At 46.7% G+C, this 18,490-nt stretch overlaps 9 protein-coding genes across 9 annotated transcripts; 5 read left to right on the forward strand and 4 right to left on the reverse strand.

Moving 5' to 3' along the window:
- Positions 1 to 909: 909 nt before the first annotated feature.
- N7487_004446 (uncharacterized protein) lies at positions 910 to 2,384 on the reverse strand (the record flags this gene model as incomplete). The annotated part of the gene is made up of 3 exons (XM_056872193.1): positions 910 to 1,034; positions 1,090 to 2,299; positions 2,361 to 2,384. 3 exons carry the CDS (start codon positions 2,382 to 2,384, stop codon positions 910 to 912), a joined length of 1,359 nt encoding a protein of 452 aa, XP_056729913.1.
- A 1,726-nt stretch (positions 2,385 to 4,110) lies between these two features.
- N7487_004447 (uncharacterized protein) lies at positions 4,111 to 5,985 on the forward strand (the record flags this gene model as incomplete). The annotated part of the gene is made up of 5 exons (XM_056872194.1): positions 4,111 to 4,173; positions 4,230 to 4,324; positions 4,384 to 5,022; positions 5,051 to 5,386; positions 5,442 to 5,985. The coding sequence occupies 5 exons, from the start codon at positions 4,111 to 4,113 to the stop codon at positions 5,983 to 5,985; spliced, it is 1,677 nt and encodes a 558-aa protein (XP_056729914.1).
- Positions 5,986 to 6,690: 705 nt separating this feature from the next.
- On the forward strand, positions 6,691 to 8,739 carry N7487_004448 (uncharacterized protein; the record flags this gene model as incomplete). The annotated part of the gene is made up of 1 exon (XM_056872195.1): positions 6,691 to 8,739. The coding sequence occupies one exon, from the start codon at positions 6,691 to 6,693 to the stop codon at positions 8,737 to 8,739; it is 2,049 nt and encodes a 682-aa protein (XP_056729915.1).
- Positions 8,740 to 9,118: 379 nt separating this feature from the next.
- N7487_004449 (serine hydrolase domain-containing protein) lies at positions 9,119 to 10,414 on the forward strand (the record flags this gene model as incomplete). The annotated part of the gene is made up of 1 exon (XM_056872196.1): positions 9,119 to 10,414. The coding sequence occupies one exon, from the start codon at positions 9,119 to 9,121 to the stop codon at positions 10,412 to 10,414; it is 1,296 nt and encodes a 431-aa protein (XP_056729916.1).
- A 197-nt stretch (positions 10,415 to 10,611) lies between these two features.
- Positions 10,612 to 11,343, reverse strand: N7487_004450 (uncharacterized protein; the record flags this gene model as incomplete). Its single annotated transcript, XM_056872197.1, has 1 exon — positions 10,612 to 11,343. One exon carries the CDS (start codon positions 11,341 to 11,343, stop codon positions 10,612 to 10,614), a length of 732 nt encoding a protein of 243 aa, XP_056729917.1.
- Positions 11,344 to 12,068: 725 nt separating this feature from the next.
- On the forward strand, positions 12,069 to 13,110 carry N7487_004451 (DUF1769 domain-containing protein; the record flags this gene model as incomplete). The annotated part of the gene is made up of 3 exons (XM_056872198.1): positions 12,069 to 12,234; positions 12,291 to 12,809; positions 12,869 to 13,110. The coding sequence occupies 3 exons, from the start codon at positions 12,069 to 12,071 to the stop codon at positions 13,108 to 13,110; spliced, it is 927 nt and encodes a 308-aa protein (XP_056729918.1).
- Positions 13,111 to 13,250: 140 nt separating this feature from the next.
- On the reverse strand, positions 13,251 to 14,532 carry lysB (homoisocitrate dehydrogenase lysB; the record flags this gene model as incomplete). The annotated part of the gene is made up of 4 exons (XM_056872199.1): positions 13,251 to 14,094; positions 14,159 to 14,328; positions 14,398 to 14,438; positions 14,505 to 14,532. 4 exons carry the CDS (start codon positions 14,530 to 14,532, stop codon positions 13,251 to 13,253), a joined length of 1,083 nt encoding a protein of 360 aa, XP_056729919.1.
- A 649-nt stretch (positions 14,533 to 15,181) lies between these two features.
- Positions 15,182 to 16,173, forward strand: N7487_004453 (uncharacterized protein; the record flags this gene model as incomplete). Its single annotated transcript, XM_056872200.1, has 3 exons — positions 15,182 to 15,401; positions 15,457 to 15,589; positions 15,675 to 16,173. 3 exons carry the CDS (start codon positions 15,182 to 15,184, stop codon positions 16,171 to 16,173), a joined length of 852 nt encoding a protein of 283 aa, XP_056729920.1.
- A 121-nt stretch (positions 16,174 to 16,294) lies between these two features.
- N7487_004454 (Zn(II)2Cys6 transcription factor domain-containing protein) lies at positions 16,295 to 17,922 on the reverse strand (the record flags this gene model as incomplete). The annotated part of the gene is made up of 4 exons (XM_056872201.1): positions 16,295 to 16,957; positions 17,048 to 17,185; positions 17,242 to 17,802; positions 17,866 to 17,922. 4 exons carry the CDS (start codon positions 17,920 to 17,922, stop codon positions 16,295 to 16,297), a joined length of 1,419 nt encoding a protein of 472 aa, XP_056729921.1.
- Between the last annotated feature and the right edge of the window lie 568 nt (positions 17,923 to 18,490).

Genomic DNA, 18,490 nt, shown 5'->3' on the forward strand with positions numbered 1-18,490 from the left:
GACTTAACGGAGGGCAACAGAGTCGCCGATTTACATACACATTTTTTCTAATATCTCTCAGTCTTAAATTAACGATCTGACAAATATACAGCATGTTGATATCGTCACTGAAAGGACTATCGCGAGCTTCTGCTGAAGAAACCGGGGTTCACCCGCAGTGGTGATGGCAGACTGGTTTATGATTACCGTGGGACCAAAGTTTACGTCGATCTCATGGGGCCTGTTACAACCTGCCCCTGGACTGGTGGGCTACACACTAGGCCAAAAAGACCACTATATCTGAGCATTATGCTCATATAGTCCAGGCTCCGTTATATATAGTGAGTGTCATGACAGGGCCACACAATAGCTCGTGACACATCCCAGATCCCAAAATAACGGAAGTCTACAACGTGAATCCCGAGGATCGTCCAGAGCACCGGCTGAACACAGCAAGTAAGTTCTTGCTCAGCTAATATTGGGACTCCACTGACCTTGTTTGATAGTTTCCATTGCGCATCCCCCCGTACTGGTCCTCACGAAGCTGAAGTGTTGGGGCACGATTGAAGTGGCGACACGACAAGCTTACCACCAAAGGACGCGTACTGATCTTGCGGATATCTTCACGACCCTATGGTGGTTGGGGCAAAACAGACAATGTATCAATTCTTCTGGCCTTCCACGGGTCCCCAAGAGCGAGCTGTTGTATATGCACCATGGGAATCTTTCCACTCGAACTAGTGCAACATGGCAATACGATAGAGGAACAAAGACCTTGCTAGAAGGTTTTTTTTTTCTTTTTTTTTCAAAATATCGGAACCCAGTGCATAGTAATCAGTAAATACAGCATGAGAACAGGGGGTATGTAACAAAGCTTTCTTTGGAAAAAATCACAAAATAAAACGAAAACCACAAGAACATGCCAGTCAACTATGAACTATGTAGTAGAGTATCAATGTTCACACGGCGGTAATAGGAGACATGACCCATTTCTTTCCAGTAATGAGCCATGTGGTCGGGAGAAATAAGGATCAGTTCGGAGTCAATGTAGGTGTCTAGCAAATGACATGTTAGAAAAGATCATTTTGGGTTATTTAAAAGGCCGCTTACCGTCACGGAACCCAAGTCCAGCTACATGGCCGCGGCAACGCACAATTCGAGCGCCGATAAAAGGCTCTTCCATCCCGACGCCAATCAAGCCTCTGGGGCCAATATCTTGGGCAACAAACGACAACTGGCCACGAGGAACATTATGGTCACCTGTAAGCTTGACAGCTTGCAATGGACCTCGCTGTCCAATATCCTCCTGGTTGTCGTGTTCGACCTCGTCCTGGGTGTCTGTTATCTGCCACTCGTTCTCATCACCGTGTGCTGAGACCGTCGTATCCTTCTGGAGAACAAGGAGGAATTCACACCCATGTGTTGAGTAGTCTCCAACCCAAATTCCCTGGTAAGGTTTCTCTGTAGTGGGAGTGTAAAGGACGGGATCGAGAGTTGAAAAAGTTACACACACTTGCGGCAGCATAAGTTCTGGAGTTGCCCACCTCCTGAGGCGGAAAAGCAATTCTGACAAATCTGACAAATGGCTCAGTATTGCCGGGGGTGGGACCCTCAAAGCACGAACTGTATGCGCATTAGCCGGGATGGTTGGTGGTGGCCAAAGCAAAGTAGGATCGACCCAAGGTACTCGGGGCCTAAATTCTGCGCAGACCGACAGCGAATTGTAGATATTCTGCGCATCCGAAACCATGGACATGTGTCGTTCCTCTGTTGCAAAAAATCTTTGGATTGGGGCTGTTCGAGAGGATGGGTCAGGGTCGCGGAGAGACAAGATAGGACCATCCAGTGCCAGATGTACATTGGGTTCAAAGGACTGTATAATAACTTCTGGGTGTGATGTCCATATTTGAAACTGGGGAGTACCGCGTTCTGCAACGACTGGGTATCCTTCAATCACACCACGGCGATCATCATATCGAGCTATGATCAGCATCCCCGTGTGTTCATTATCTGCGAACCAGATCTTGTGCTGAGGAATGAACCAATAAGGGTGGTGTGCAAGATAGAGACGACGAAATGACTCAAAGGGACTTGGGTTTCGGATAGGCGTAGGCAGTCTCTTGTTCACCAGGTTAGCCCATAGCAAGTCATCCGATGCATGATCAGCGAGGGCCCGGCAAGTGGCACCGAGGCAGGCGAGATCTGAAGCTGAGAGATAAGACGCAATATGTTGAATGATCTCGGCAGGCAATTTCCCAGGGAATGACAATTGATTTGCGGGTGGAGTAAGCTGGTCATTGGGGCTATCGTTGCTTTGTTCCTGCGACATCAAAATGTTAGTATAGAGCCACAGTAATTTTATCGGTAATAATTAGACATACACGAGTAGAGTGAGTGGCAGTCATTTTGCTTTCAATGCACTGAGAGTTGTAAGAGATAAGTGATAGGGTTGAGGAGTATCGAAAATGACATCACTGGGAGACCAGGGGAGGGGGGGGGATGTACCTGCGTGTATGTAGGTCTAGAGTCACACGGAGGTAAGGAGGGGGATCAGACGAAGCAGAAAAGTGATTTAGTCCGATTAATATTGCCGATAATGCAACTTTGGCATATTGCAGGGTTTCGATTGGGAGTTATCCATTAGAAGCTGATAAGGTATCTGTAGTGGCAGTGTGGGGTAGTTAGCTCTAATATATATACATGTACCCTGATAATACATATAGCTCCCAATCTCCTCGAGACAGCTAAGTATCGGCCTAGGAAGAGATTGAGTTTGAACACATACTATTTTCGATATACCTTGATAAGTATAAACATAAAGAATTAAGTCACCTGATCACCTAAAGAGGCATCTTGTTTACTATTGCTGGAATAGGCGATATGGATCTAGGCACAAGTCTAGGCGCCTATTTAATATTTTGTCTATAGATATTAGAGCCCCGCTTTGTTTAGTTCTTAACATATGATCTACAAGAATAGTCGGCCGCTTATGCGGACTTGTCATTGTCTTTTCAGTGGTCTTCTTAGATGCCCTTTAGACGCCCCAGGTGGTTGGTAACTTTTATACAACCGAATTACTCATATTCTATCATTCTCTTCCACACATAAAATGATACATACGACCATAGGGTGTGGAAAACAGGGCTTCCCGTCCGCTCAGCCGTACTTAAGCCACACGCCGGTGAGTTAGTAGTTGGGTGGGTGACCACCAGCGAATCCTCACTGTTGTATGTTTTTAGTTTTTTTTATATTTATCAATATATTTTGCTCTACAAAGTAGGCAGGGAGGTGTTGGTATTATGGGGACATAATAAGAATAGTCGGTGGCTTATGTGGCCTTTTTTGGATAGTCTTTTTAGATGTGAGCGTGGTAAAAAGGACGGACTGTCTTTTCCATGCATAACAAGGGACTAGATTTTCTTTATAGGCCTATCTCTGCCGTCTGACAATAAGCGCCCATATAATGAGTAACATCCAATCCCCATACAAAGTACCCAGGTAAGGCCTACAACTCTGAGTCACATTGACTCTTGTCGAGAGTGATTTGCTGACAGATAAACCCCTGCAAGGCAATCTAGGACGGCTGACATAGAGTCAAAAAGCCCCCTTGGCTTGCTCTCGGAGCGCGGTCAGCAGAGAATGAATAAACCTAGTAGGCCACTAAAAGGCCCCAGAAACATCATGAGTGGCATGATATTCCGTTCAACAAAAGTCCCTGAAGTTCCTCCTGATTCTATCTCGTTTTGAATAGCGATTGACAAGATAATTACCTGTATAGATACATAATCTCGTAAATTTCAGCTCCCACTGCTGACAGACATGGGCGAAGCATGAAGTGGATCTTGAGATCTTCCAAGGTTCCTTTAGCTAAATATCTCTGCAACGTGATTAGCCCATTTCCCCTACTACTCCACTGATGTGCAAGTAAGCGCCTCAGCTAACCTTCGAAGCCAAACACCCACCTGGGCATTTGGGCATTGCTTTTCTTGTATTTCGTACTCCGTACAAAGTACTTTGTACGGAGTTCATTTCACTGCAACCTTTGTCCACCACGTGATTATTGATCGATTTATCAATCCAGGTAAGCCGAGGATAAATCCTGCACTTCGTCCATTCCCTTCTACGTTAGCAATGGCTCCTCTCATCTTGCACAGTCAACCTTTTGGTGAACGCATACCACCAAATAAACGCCATGTAAGATGTTGACTCGTATATTCTAACAGAAACATTTTCTCACATCAAAACAACAGTCAATTATCCCTTCCTTGCCAACCTGGGAATCTGTAGGCGGTTTTGGAAGGGGAGAAGACTGGGTGCTGCTAAAAGTGAAATCCGGATACCCACGGTAACATCCAAGAGCAGCCTTTCTTTCCAAGGTTGAGTCAACGATTTAATAAGCCTTAGATTCTGCCTAAACGAAAATGTCAAGCAATTGAACCGCGCTGTTCTTACCCGATTAAACCTCTCTGAAAGCGATGGCATGACAAGTACGGTATTCGTCTCCGCACAAGCCGCAAATCGATGCGCGGCTGATTTGAACAAAGCGACATCTTCCTGCACAGAGTTCTCGGTTGTTCATTTTTTTCAAGCCGGCGAGGCATCTACTGAAACCCAATGGGCGCAGTTCTATGCAGTAATTTATCCGGTCGACCTTTTTGACGTGGTATTTAGCTACTGGCGTGATAGTGGCGATGGTATTTCGACTCGTCACACAAACTTCTGCTTACGACGGTTTGATTACCTTCAATCTAAGTCAAACAACCAAGCATTCTCCACATTGCCAACTACTCCCATTGAAATGCTTAATGAACACGCCATGGGGCTAAGCACGTCGGGAATCATCGAGAGAGATTTCATCAAATCAAATATAGCTAGGTTGGTTCAATCCGAGAAGCCTGGCCAGCGCCGTGTTTCTTTGGAGGATATCTTCTTACATCCAGGAGGGATGGCTGCCATCAATTCCGTGGCACGAGCACTGGTTGGCCTTGGGATCGATTCAGGTATTGTTGGTTTTGGGTATGCCGTTCAACATGATTCAGACTGGTATGCAATCATCTAACAACTATTACAGTTACCTTTATGGAGAGACCGCTACGGTTCTCAAGCGCCACTGGTCAGATTTCAAATTATATTCTCATGCCACTTCGGAGGAGCTTGACGAACTCGAAGCATCACTCAAATCCGGGACTTGTGTCAATGCCTTGTGGACCGATCTTCCCGGCAATCCGACCCTAGTTACACCTGATATGCATCGTCTTAGGCGGCTTGCCGATGAATATGACTTTCTAATCATTTGTGATGAGACTGTTGGCACATTCATCAATACAGACCTTCTGCCCTACGTTGATATTCTCATGACTAGCCTGACGAAAATTTATAGCGGGTTTTCTGACGTACTGGCAGGCAGGTATGACTCACGGTATATGGTTTATCTTTCATGAATTGTAACTAACTGAAATCAGTGTGGTTGTTCATCCTGGGTCATCTCGCTACGTTCAACTTCGCGACCAGCTTACCAATTCCTACGAAGAAAAATTTTTCCCTCTCAACCTTGCAGTCCTACGTCGAAATTCCCGTCATTTCTGTGAGCGTGTAAAAGTCACAAACCATAACGCTAAGGCCGTTGCGGAGCGACTTGCAGCTCATTCTTTAGTGGAACGAATCAACTATCCGTCAGTTACCACACCAGACACATATGAGCGCTATCGTCGGCATGGAGGGGGTTATGGCCATCTCATGTGTGTCATTTTCAAAGAACCGGCCAATGCCGTTCGTTTTTATAATGCACTAGATGTTTGCAAGGGTCCTAGTTTTGGAACTGCGTTCACTTTATCAATTCCATTTTCACAACCTTTGACACTCGCCGAGCAAGCTGCACTGGATTCTCATGGCATTCCAAGCCACTCCATCAGAATCAGCGTGGGTATGGAATATTTGGATATAATATTGAGGAAGATTTCAGACGCACTAGAGAAGGTTGAGAAATTTCTAGGCGGGTTGGTCTAAACAGACATTGAATCATTGATTGTTTGGTATGTGTTGTGGTAGTTTGGGGTAGCTTTCCAAGGTTGGTCTATACAATCAATATACACTTCCCATTTCCCGCTAGGTAGCTAAGTATCAGCCAATGAAATGATCATTAGATTGAACAGATAGTATTTTGAATAAGTATATACATAAGGGAATTATCATGTGTTAAATACAAATATCACGTATAGCCGTCCAAAGTTATGTTCTGCTATCACCTGATCGCCCAAATAAGTATGTTGTTTACTATTTCCGGAATAGGAAATATGAATCTAGGAACGCGTCTAGGCGCCTGTTGCCTACAGAGCCCCACTTTGTTTGTTTACTTCTTAATTTGTGATCTATAGAATTCTCTTTATAAGCCTATCCCTGTGCACTTTTATTTTGTTCATCGTTTCTTTGTTTTGGCTTTGATTATTCTAACATACTCCCCTTTCCAACATGGACATCACTCGCTCGGGAAGGAAACGGAAGAGCTCGCTCTCAAATTCAAGAAGCCAGTCACCAGTCTCACGCCGGACTAGGCAGAGCTTGGCAGCAGTGCCAGAAGATGCTGGCCTCAACCAACAGCAAAAAACAGTATCTGTTACACCCAAGAAATCAAGAAAAAGGGTTCGGTTTTCCGACCCAGGTCCTCGGTTATTACATGATGAAGAAATTGGATCAACCGGCTTGACTCCAGCGATGCGTCGAACATCGTTCGAGAGAAGTTCTGGGGATCGCACACCTAGCCGCAAATCCCGGCGCAGGTCTGCCCCATCACCACGCTTTGAGCGGTCGTATGACCTGGAGGAACCATTTGATGAAACATGCACCGAGCGAAGGATCCAATTTACTCCGCTGCGCCAAATCCTGGATACACGAACCCAGAGAAGAATTAGGCGAATCGGATTGAGTGATGAAATCAATCACATTGAGCGCGAAAAGCGGGAGACGCGCAAAATGGAAAAGACCATGCGAGCTCTGCTTCAAGAGCGAGATTCCCTGAAAGATGAACTCAGGGCCATGAGACGAGGCAGAATGGGCTTTGAGGGCCAAGGCTCGGTGTCTGAGTCCTATTGGATGACACCAGACACACCGAGATCTTGCGAAGAAGTATCAGTGGTTTCTAACCGCAATCTGGATGATACCAATCTATTTTCAAACGAGGATGGAGAGACGTTCATGTTCAGTGACAGTGCCGTTATTGTGTCCAGCTCCCCTGATTTCCGCAGTACTCGGAATCATAACCCACCCGTCACTGATAGCTTGATGCTATCCGACGAACCCCAGACGCCAATTCGCGCCACCCAAACGCAAACTGCAGTCAATACGGAAGAATCCGATATTCACTCCCTGTCCCTTGACCTGGAAACTGCCAGACAAGAGAAGAACAACTTATTCAACGCGTGTCGATCACGAATCTCAGGGTTCAATGATCCTACCATCAGTGGCCTTTTCCGTCAGTCTTCTCCGCCATCGGACTTCTTCGAGAATATCATGGAGATCTTGGAAAATGCTCTATCCCGTGCTTCAGATGCTACCGAGGCCCTTGAAGGTATCACTCAACAATGCTCCAGGTTAGGATTCTCTGGGGACGGCGTGGACGATGTTATATCCGACATGCGGAGCCACTTCCGCTCAGCTCGTCTTGAACTCGAGCGAGCGCTCCCTGGTGAAACTGCCAATGTCAGTCTTGAGGACGGCAAGGCGACCCTAAGTGCGCTGGTGAGACGCGTTGAGTCACTGGCAAAAGATCTGGGGACGGAGCGCCACTACCATCACGGCTCTCTCGGCCGGGAAAAGGCTCTTCGAGGGCAATTCGATGCTTTACTATACCGATACGAGACAGCTGCAAGCAAAATTAATAGTCTCGAGGATTCGATAGCATCTTCCGCGAGCGATATGCTCCACACACGGATGCGAATGCAAGACCTCGAGCGCGAAGGCCGAGAACAGGCCGTTGGGATTGACAGATTAAGCACAGCACTCGACAAGTATCATTACGAAGTGAAGGGTCTCGAAAGTCTTATCGACAATCTTGAAAAGGAGAACACGGCTACAAAGGAGGACTATACCCGCCAGATATCTAAACTCAAGAAACAAGTGGCCCACGAACGCTCAAAACGCTGTTCAGCCGAGGCTACTGCTTCTGAATCTGAGTCTCGCATTCGAGAATTGGAGACAACAGTCGAGCACAATCGCATTCGGGCTTGCGACTTGACGGCTCAGGTCGAGCTTTTGGAGAAGGAATATCAAGGAGCCGTCGAGAAACTTGAACAAAATGCCAGTGAGCTTCAAACGCACGAAGCAGAGACTGGGACTCTCAATGTTCGCATCTCAGACCTCAGCACATCATTACACGGGGCCAAATGTGAAATGCAGCGTCTTCAAAATGTCAACACCGGCCTTGAAGAACAGCTTCAGCTGGAAGTCGAAGCTCGAAATGAGCTCTTGGACAAGTGGGCGGCAGATCAAGTCCGGTCGTTCGCCCACATGAAGGAGACCATCAACTCGGAACGCCGCAGAGCCAGAGTTCGTGCGGCCAATTGGGAATTGAAGTCGGATGATCTTATGTCAGATGGCACTACTATAGGCACTGGGAGTGAACCAATTACCCCCGTTAGCGCCCGGTTTGTTGATGTCGAATTCGGCCGTGGCAAAGACCGGAGGCGTCTGGATAGCATCGAAATATCGGCCGAGGGACTGGAGAATGACATTTCGGATGTTGTTCCCGCGTCAGATTTGGCTTAGTTTTTGTACACAATTTCGATCTATTTATTTATTTACTTTAGTGTCTTTATTTTGGCCGTCGTTTCCACATTTTATTACATACATATGTTCTTCAGCATCCGGACTATCTCTAGACGTTATACCGGCCAAAATTTTCTCTTTTGCGGGGTGTGTATACCAATGTCGGGATAACCCGAAAATGTGATTGTTACACGGGTTATATGTGGAGCGTTACCCCATCTCTGGGGCTGATCTTATCCAGAAATAATGAAATGGTTACTATGCTGAGTTGCATTTAATCTATAACAATCTCTAGATAACAGTAATCAAGCTCGTATATATTTGCAGGCCCGAAGCCACAGAAAACCGTCATGCCTCCTCATACCATTCTCATTCCATGATGAGACTCAAATCTTCAGCCATTTGCCTCCTTGCAAACTTTGGCTCGTTTTGTAGTGCTACAGACCGCATCCTCAAGCATGGTTCTCCCGAATCAGTGGGGCTTCTCGCCGAGCCTCTTCAACAACTACCGCTGAACTTGAGCCAGTACACTATTCCTGCCAATTATGGAGCACCTACGCACAATGAAATCCACCCCATTCAACCGGGAGGTTCCGTTATCATCGGTCACAAGTCCACCATTGTGAGCGCCTTCGCTTTCGGACATACGAACCTGTATGCAGACTCTAATGGCACATTACTCCCTTCCGCCGAATGGACCCCTGCCAAAATGGACACAATCTACGATATGGCCAGTCTGACTAAAGTGTTCACTGCCGTAGCCGTACTGCGTGCCATTGATGAGGAAAAGCTAAGCTTGGACAAGACCGTTGCGTCCTACCTTCCCGAGTTCGCGGTCAATGGGAAAAGCAATATCACTGTTCTGATGTTGTTGACCCATACAAGTGGCTTTCCTCCAGACCCTCTGCCCGGACTGTATGAAGCACCTTACAAGACGATGCAGCAGCGCGTCCACGCTATTATCGAGCACGAGCTCGAAAATGCTCCTGGGTCTACGTACACCTACTCAGACCTGAACTTTATGAATCTGCGCTTCTTGCTGGAGAAGGTCACCAAGACACCATTTGAGGAGTATGTCTATTCATTTACTCGTGAGCTCGGCATGACTAGCACCTTCTTCAACGAGGGAAACAACCAGTCCCCTTCATTCCGCTACTACGCGCGCATGGCGCCGACGGAGTATCAGATTGAAGTTCTGGGAGACACTGAGCCCAAACGCCCCCAGCCAGTGCGAGGAACAGTGCATGACGAAAATGCCTACGCCCTTGATGGTGTGAGCGGGCACGCTGGTCTCTTCTCGACGGCAGGGGACGTGGCAATCTTCTGTCAAATGATCTTGAATAACGGCACATATGGCGGCAAACAGATATTGAAGCCGGAGACTGTAGACTTGATGTTTACGAATTTCAATACCGCGTTCCCTGGTAATGAGCACAGTATCGGATTTGAGCTCAATCAGAGTTATTTCTCGGGACCCATGGCTAATATGTTGGCGGGAGGCCATACAGGCTTTACTGGTACCACGCTTGTTGTTGATCGGGCGTCGGATACTTTTATGGTCATGTTGGCCCATCGTGTGTATCCGAGTCGGAACTGGGCAAGTAACAATATTGTTCGTGAGGCGATAGGTTATTGGGTTGCCCGCTCCCTTCATCGGGATGTTTCCTTTCCATGATTTTTTGGAGATACCTTGTTCAAGCAATATCTAGATGGATTGGAGCGCATTGGAAAGCGACATGTGTCTAGTTCAAGCATGTATTATGGAGTAATGACTATTTAATAAACATTATAAATCAAATGGTATATCTCTCTGTGCGCAAAACAAAAACCAAACTCCCAAACAACCAAGGCAAACCAAGTAAATTGCGAAGCTTACTCGCTGATCATTCCTTTGGGCTGAGGCTCAATATGCTGCTTGTGCCCCGGTCGAGCAAAGATAGCCCCAAAGAGATTGAAAATGTTGTTACAGCGAAGCATCATGCAATAGAACAAGGTAATCCCCGTAACCAGAATCTCCTCCTGTGCAGCTCGGTCATCTGCCTTAGGGCCCATGAACTCGATCTTGCCAAGTTTGGTGACACCCCAGGCGTTGGCAGAGAATTTTGCCACAGGCATTTGTTGGTCATCGACACAGACAAAGTCCCAGGTCTTGAATCCGCAATCGCTGGTCCATGTCATTGTGACTGGGGATTCGGTGTCAGAGAAGTTGAGTGAGCGGTGGGAGTAGACCGTCTTCCAACGTTTCTGAGCTAGAAGGTGGGCCTTCTGTCCACGTAGTTCGTAGTCTGCGTTGATAGAGACTGCGTTCAGCTTGCCAATTCCGATGACTTCTTCGTCGGGAGCTTTTTTGAAAACCATGTTGGCTGAGAGACTGAATGGGGAATAATGGATGGTGTATAAGGCATCTGACGGATTATTGACGTCGGAGACAATGCCCTTCCATTTCTTCCATGTAAAATCGACTGTAAAAGCAGTGCTCTTGGAGGCAGTTTGGGTGTATTGTGGAATATCAGATAAAGCCATATTGTTTGAGTCGGTTGTCAAGGGTGGATTCTTGGAAGTAGAAGAGGGTTGGATGGGTTGAGAAATAACGGTTGAAGTCATTGTGTTTGTTTAGAAGCAATTTATAGTAGAGTCTTCTATTGATCTTGTCTGTGGAATGAATATATCCATTAGAAGGGAAATTCCGATTACTTATATAGCTCATCTCACCAGCCCTGGACGTGCCCGGGGGCGCAGAGTCTTGGCATCTCCACTCATTTAGGGTTCATCGTACTAACCTATTTGGGTGTCACGTACCGCTCCAACTAATCAGGTTCGAGATTGGGCTCTTTCCGGTGATGTCATTCCCAACCTGGATTTGGGGGCTGAACAGGGCTGAGTGTTTTAAACCTACAAGAGTACAAAGTACTTAGATAGATCAACAAATAATAATCCCTGTGAATATAACACCACCATTATGTGCGCAGTGCTGTGTTGGCCGTTTCTGTTTTAAACAGTTCTTCTCATTCGTGGAAAATGCATGCTATATCACCTAGATCAACACACTTGAAACCCTTGGAACAATTAGTAGATCGCAATACTGATAATTCTGCCATGCATTATCCAGAGGTCTTCAATACCAGAGAAGTTTTTGGTTATTGTTACTTTAGCATTGTTGTGTTGAGAATACAACACCAAATTGTCACTGCTTATCATTACTTGATTGTTCTCTAGACCGATGACGTTGTTGGGCGTCAAACTTATAAAATTAGACTCGTTGGCCACGCTGCACAACATCGCTATTTCCCACCAAGCCTCATCAGCTCACTCTACTACCCGCCCCAAGGATGGTTACCCAGGATACCAACGCACACAAGCACCGCTTGATGGTAACGGCAGGTGCAGACTACAACCGTAAGGCTCATCAAGTGGTACCTGTAAATGGCGAGACAATACGAATCGAGAACGAGCATGCTATTGTGAGCCTCTGCGTACGGATCAAAGACTACACAGGTAATATCCCTACTCTCATCTATTCGGTCAAACAGCGGAGCTCATCAATCAAATAGGCTATCCAGAAAATTCACCATCTACAAGCCCATATTTTGACCATCCCTTGCACGAAAAAGACTTATATTCCGTATGCTTCTCAATAATCTTCAAGGAGCGGGTGAATGGTAATAACCTCGTCTTTGGCAATGACTTCGATCACCCAATTCGTGACATACTGCCCCCAGGATTCAATGCAGCGCTACGGATGGTCAAGTGGACGCTTGATCCCGGCCTAGACGGCGATGTCTACGCTGATCACCCGTATCTCTACAGCCCGGCATTGGCATCGTGGGACCAGTTCCGGATTGGAGATAAGATGAAGAAATCTGACGAGGTGCCAACGCTCCATGATGAGATTATTGAAGAAGGTTCTTATAGCGAAGATTCGGCCAATGTGCGTCGGCAATTTAATATCCCCGAAACCGTCGAGGGGCGCAGAAAGCATTTCCAGGATGAGGCGAATAGAAAGGAGTTTGACTTCGAACCTGGGAGGATGTATGTTGCTGATTTCGGAAATCCTTATTTGGCATTCAATGGTGAGTGAAATGCAGATTTGCTCTTTTGATTGGGATTGTCGACTCACTGGTCATAATAGATTTCTCTGTCCGTCTTCCTGGATTCAATTTAAATATCATGAAGTACGTTGATGAGAAGAACCACGAGCTACGGTATACGCTCAAGGATGTTTCAAACGGACGAGTGTATCTTGCCGTGCTGTTCTCGGTGGTCTTAGGCGAAACAGAAGAAAAGAAAGATCATAGCAAAAGTGAGCAACGTGACGAAAGTCTAGGGAAGTTTGACTGGGAGCCGGAGCCATCGTCTTCTGATGTTGAGTGATACATTCGATTGAGCAGAGTGTGCTGTTGAAATGGATGTGGGTTTCATACGATTAAATGGTTGTCAAGGCATGCAAGGGAAAACAATAGATTCATCTTTTAAATATCATCGCAAACTTTGGCTTATATACAAGTTTACTTTTACAGTCTCTTCAGGACATCGTCCAACACCTGCTGAGTGGTAGCCTTTCCGCCCATATCGGGGGTAAGGAATTGAGCAGCATCCAGGTTACCGTCAACAGCGGCGTAGATCTGGGCAGCGGCCTTCTCCTCGCCCAGGAACTCGAGCATGAGAGCAACACTACGGATAGTAGCAATGGGGTTGGAGATACCCTTGCCCTCGATGTCAGGGGCACTGCCGTGGCAGGGCTCACCGATAGCGAAGCCATCACCGACGTTGGCACTGGGGACGAGACCCAAGCTGCCAACGAGGGCAGCAGCACCGTCAGAGAGGATGTCACCGTAGAGGTTAGGGGCGACAATGACATCGTAGAACTCGGGCTGGCGGAAGAGCTTGTAGACCATGGAGTCGACGATCTGCTCCTCGACGAAGACGGAGGAGAACTTCTCGGCGGCAAGAGCGCGGCGAGCGGTCTCACGGAAGAGACCGTCAGTCTGGGAGAGCACGTTCGACTTGTGGGTGATGGTAACCATGGCCTGGTCACGGGTAGAGGTGGCGGGGGAAGCGGAGCGGATGTTCTGGCGACGGAGCGCAATCTCACCGGCGATGTTGGAGATACGGAACGAGGCGTGCTCGGAGATACGCTTGATGGCCTCGGCAACCTTGCCATTAGGACCCTCGATGGTGCGCTCTTCCTTCACGTACAGATCCTCGGTGTTCTCGCGGACGATGACCAGGTCAATGGGCTTGCCATTACTGTTGCCGGCGGTGGTCTTGACAGGGCGGACGTTGGCGTACAGGTCGAGCTTCTTGCGGAGAGCGACAATGGGCGATGAGTAACCGGCGACCTTAGTGCTGGGGGAGCTTTGGGTTGGGAGCAATCGTCAGCCGGGATTGCACATGATGAAACAAGGACATTGTAGCTTACCTGACAGCGCCAAAGAGAGCACCGTCACACTCCTTCTTCAGGGTATCGACAGTCTTGTCGGGCAGAGCAGTTCCAGTCTTCTGGAAGGTCTCGTAGCCGGCATCGAGGTCGACGAAGCTGAACTTGAGGTTCAGGGACGAGGGAAGGGACTCAAGGATCCGACGGCCGGCCTACATTTCATCAAACGACATTCAGTCAGTGAATTGGCTCGTGTATTAAATCTCGAGAGAGCTACCCACCGGGATGACCTCCCGTCCGATACCATCTCCGGGGATAAGACCTATAAGATTCCGGTCATGTCAGTCAATTGCCGACCCACGAGATTGCAAAACAAGGGCAATTGTACCAATGCGAAGTGTCCGAGCAGCAGCCATTTTGATAGACTTTTTTGAAGAGTTGCTTTCCTGAAATCGACAATCGCCGTCATCGGAGCTTTCCATTTTGTATACGGCATCGGACTATTGTTGATCCGACATACTAATCCCGGGGTCCGGAGAAGCGGCGACCCTATACGAAGTACATACGTTGTTGTATTTCTATCTCATGTTCTATCAAATACAGATGAGGAAAGAATATCGAAAAGTAGTGCGTATCTGCTTAAATATTCGTTTTGAGAAGAAATTATACAGTAACCCCGAAAAACATTCTAGGCTGTGCATGGGTATGGATGCATGCTCGGATTACCCAAATGGGTCACTCTTCGCGAAGCTGAATATGGATAACACCTTCAAAGGTTCTTTCATGGCTTCGCCGAACTTTAAAATTTCGATTTTTATCGTGTCACTCATTCTTTGCAGCCATTCAAGTCTGCTGAGGAGCCATCCACGCTAAATGCTATGAGCGCTAAACCCAAATGGGTCACTTACCGCGATGTAGATCCACTGGCATCGAGTATACAAAGCCTTCGACAGAGATTGAACCCAATCCACAGAGTAAATATTTAAAGCAATCCAGATCGCAGTTCATTTCTCGTTATTATATTCCATTCCGTACTTCGCCATCACTAAAAACCCTTTTGTCACTATGGCATTCAATCTTTTTTCCCGTTCATCGGATTCGCCAATATCAACTGGGAAGCGGAATATTGCCATCGCAGAAGTTGTTATATATTCACTTATTCACATTGCGCAGTTTAGCACAAGATGCATGCAAGAGTGGCGATACTGGCACCATAACAGGGACAAGAGTATCGGACGCTGTGTGTTCTATTCCTGGTGGAGTATGGTTGGTCTTCTGGCACAGAGTAAGTAGAAGAAATCTCGGCAAGTTAAAAGATAAGTCATTGAAATCCGTCATAGTTCGCATCGCGGGTTCGGCTCTGGTGCTTTCAAGCTCACGCCCAGAGAAGCCAATACTCATTGCGGAATCCATTTTGCAAAGCGTGGGACTGTCGCCCCTCTTGTTTGAAGTCAGCTTGGTCTTATTGCGATGGTATGTTAAAGATTTCATGCCCTGGGATCTTGCTTTTTTTTTTCCCTCAAAACAAAAACAAAGCTAACGATATTTCTCTCAATAGTGGACAATCCAGAGAAACGGGCCCTGGAAATTCGAAATGGACCAAGCCGAGCCGGTTTGCTTTGCATTTTTTCCGTTTCCCCATTTTTATTGCTATCACGCTAGCAGTGGTAGGCGGATGTATTAACATGCGCGCATTGGGGGAAGCTGGTTCCATTGTTCTTGTTGTCACATTCGCTTATGTGTGCGGCCTTGTTGGTTGGCTTGCGGTAAAATCGCGGTCAATTCTTCCAAAGTCGGGTCATTGTGCCGTACTTTTGACAGTGTTGACTCTTCCATTTTTGTTGGTTCGGATCATTTATTTTCTGTTATTGGAGTATGGACCTCCCAAGTTCAACCCAGCCACTGGTGATATCGGCATCTTAGTTGGAATGGGGCTTCTGATGGAGATCATCATTGTCATCTTGCTTTTGACAGCACGCGCTGTGGCTGAACCGGTTTGGCCATCAATCATTTCTAAGCGCATCGTATACGATGACTTGGAGTCGACGCGGAATTGAGATAGTTCACTTTGGACATTTCCGAGACCGGTGAGGAAATGGCGCAGCGAGGTCCTTCTTGGAGAATGGCTTGGAGAGTGAACTTTTGGCTCGTAAATAATTGAATGCACTTTTCTTTGGATCACAATACAGTGTGGTAGTTCTCTGGTTGAGCAGCTGCATAGATATTGGAAAATTGTTCAAGGCGGTTCAAGATCCAAGATCTTGTCACCGGATCTGCAATTTCGAAGGCCACCCGGAGAGGAAACCCCATTCGGTATGGACCCATTACCCCCACACTGTTGTATTCGACTGACTTGCAAATTTGATCTCTGAAATAGACAACCATGGCCTCATGCTCACCGGGGTAGCCACAAGTCTTCAAAATTTCATGAATGATTACCATGTAGGAATAGTAACCGCAGTAGATCGTTGCATAGCTCACATCTGTGTATGTGAGGGTAATAGGGTATAATTCATCCCCGGTTGAGGAGATAGTTTCGGTTGGCGGTGGTACAATTTGAGAAAATTGCTCATACCATATAACCAGATTGATCTGCATCTCAAGAGCTTTAGACCGGACCTCTAAGATTGTTTGTAGAGCTTCAGCACCGGTGGTGTCGACATTTCTCAAACCATAGAGCTTATGTACAAGACTTGGAGCATATGTGAAGTATGCAAAGAATAGTTCGATGCTGTTGTGTACTTCTGGGGGTAAGTCTGATGTGTATTGCTGTCGCATCTTATCATGCCACTCATTGGAGGCTAAAAAGCACTCTTCCCCGGAGAACATTGAGTGCATCACCTATTCAGATATGAGCGTCTGTTCCAAGTTGCAACTGATTTTATAATGCGTCTCAAAGATTGATGGCAAGAGTCGATGAATCAAACTTACAATCAGTCCTCGGGCAGCTTTGAGTAACGTTATATCAAGCTCAGTGTTGTACCTTTCTGGCCCTCGAATCCGTACCAACTGGCTGAGCCCTTTGGCGTGCTTCATCCATGACTCTGGGTTCTCGGTGTCTGTGAAAAGCTGCATATGATCAGTCACTGACATATGAATCACTTGGGTGTGAAAAATGTCTTTACCTCATACATGCATAGCAGTACTACCGCACAAAATATATGAGACGATAGACTTTCAGCGGGGGTTTGTAGCGATTTCCGGAGCCCACGTAGAGCTTCCCCATAAGCTGATCGGGCGTACGACACCATTTGGGTATTTTTGGTAGTGCGTCCAAAATGATGTGCTGTGAAAGACCTTATGGTGGCATCCAATACTCGATTTTGGCCATAAATGGAGGGAAGAAATCCAAACCATCGGACCACAACATGTGTTGGGCTGGGGGTATATGGTTGAGAGAAATCGTCAATGAGAACACAAAGGTATTGCACAATATTCATATCCACGGAAATAACAGAGGATGGCTTCTCTCTTTGGGCCATAGTCTGGCAGGTTGACGTAAGATCAACCATAGAATTCGAGGCTGCACTCTTCGAACGTGCTCCGTCCTTTTTATCATTCTTTGAATTGGGTTGACGCCGATCTCGATATGGCTTTCCTGTAATAAACTTGAAACCCCGGTCATATCCAGGGCAAGGTTGCCCATACTTGTCGCATTTGGCACACCCAGGAAGTCTTTGGTCACACTGTGGTGTTATCAATATGGTGTGGAACTTTTTAACCGGACTTCATGTGAATAATCTACCCACCTTGACTCGGCGTTTAACGCACAGTGAGCAGCCATTGCTCCGAGGTACACCGACCATCATGAATCATCAGTTCATAATAATCCCAAGAAGCTAAGGAAGTGGGAGAAGCCTCGTATAGGAGGGTCTGGTACCGTCACGTGTTTCCATCGGACATGTCCCGTGATCCTCTCATTGGCTGAAAGGGACAGTATACAGGTGCTTGCATGGACTGGTATAAAGTTCAAGGGTAATTGGCCTTTTTCCTTGAACTAAATTCAATATGATATACATATTATGTACTATCGGTCTACCTTTATGCATACAAAATAGGTTTTTTCAACATTAATTGGGAGACTTTTATTTCTTGGTTATCACCTTCATATATGTCCTCTAGAGCCACGGGGTAAAACCCGCGTTGCGACACATGTCCTTGCTATCAGATATTTAGATAGTTACCTAGCACATATAGGTACTAATTCATCCAATTTTCCCCAGTAGGGCCCAAATTGGGGGAAATTCCAGTTCGGATGGATCTGTGTTGATATTCTGCCTCAGGCACACCATGCCCCTTAACTCGAGATCCACTTGTAATGTGTCCAGATACTATGTTTCAGACCTCATAAGGGGTTTCAGTACTCCATACGGT

This window comes from Penicillium crustosum (assembly GCF_028827405.1).
Source record: "Penicillium crustosum strain IBT 35664 chromosome Unknown utg000002l_segment0_segment0, whole genome shotgun sequence".
NCBI lineage: Eukaryota > Fungi > Ascomycota > Eurotiomycetes > Eurotiales > Aspergillaceae > Penicillium > Penicillium crustosum.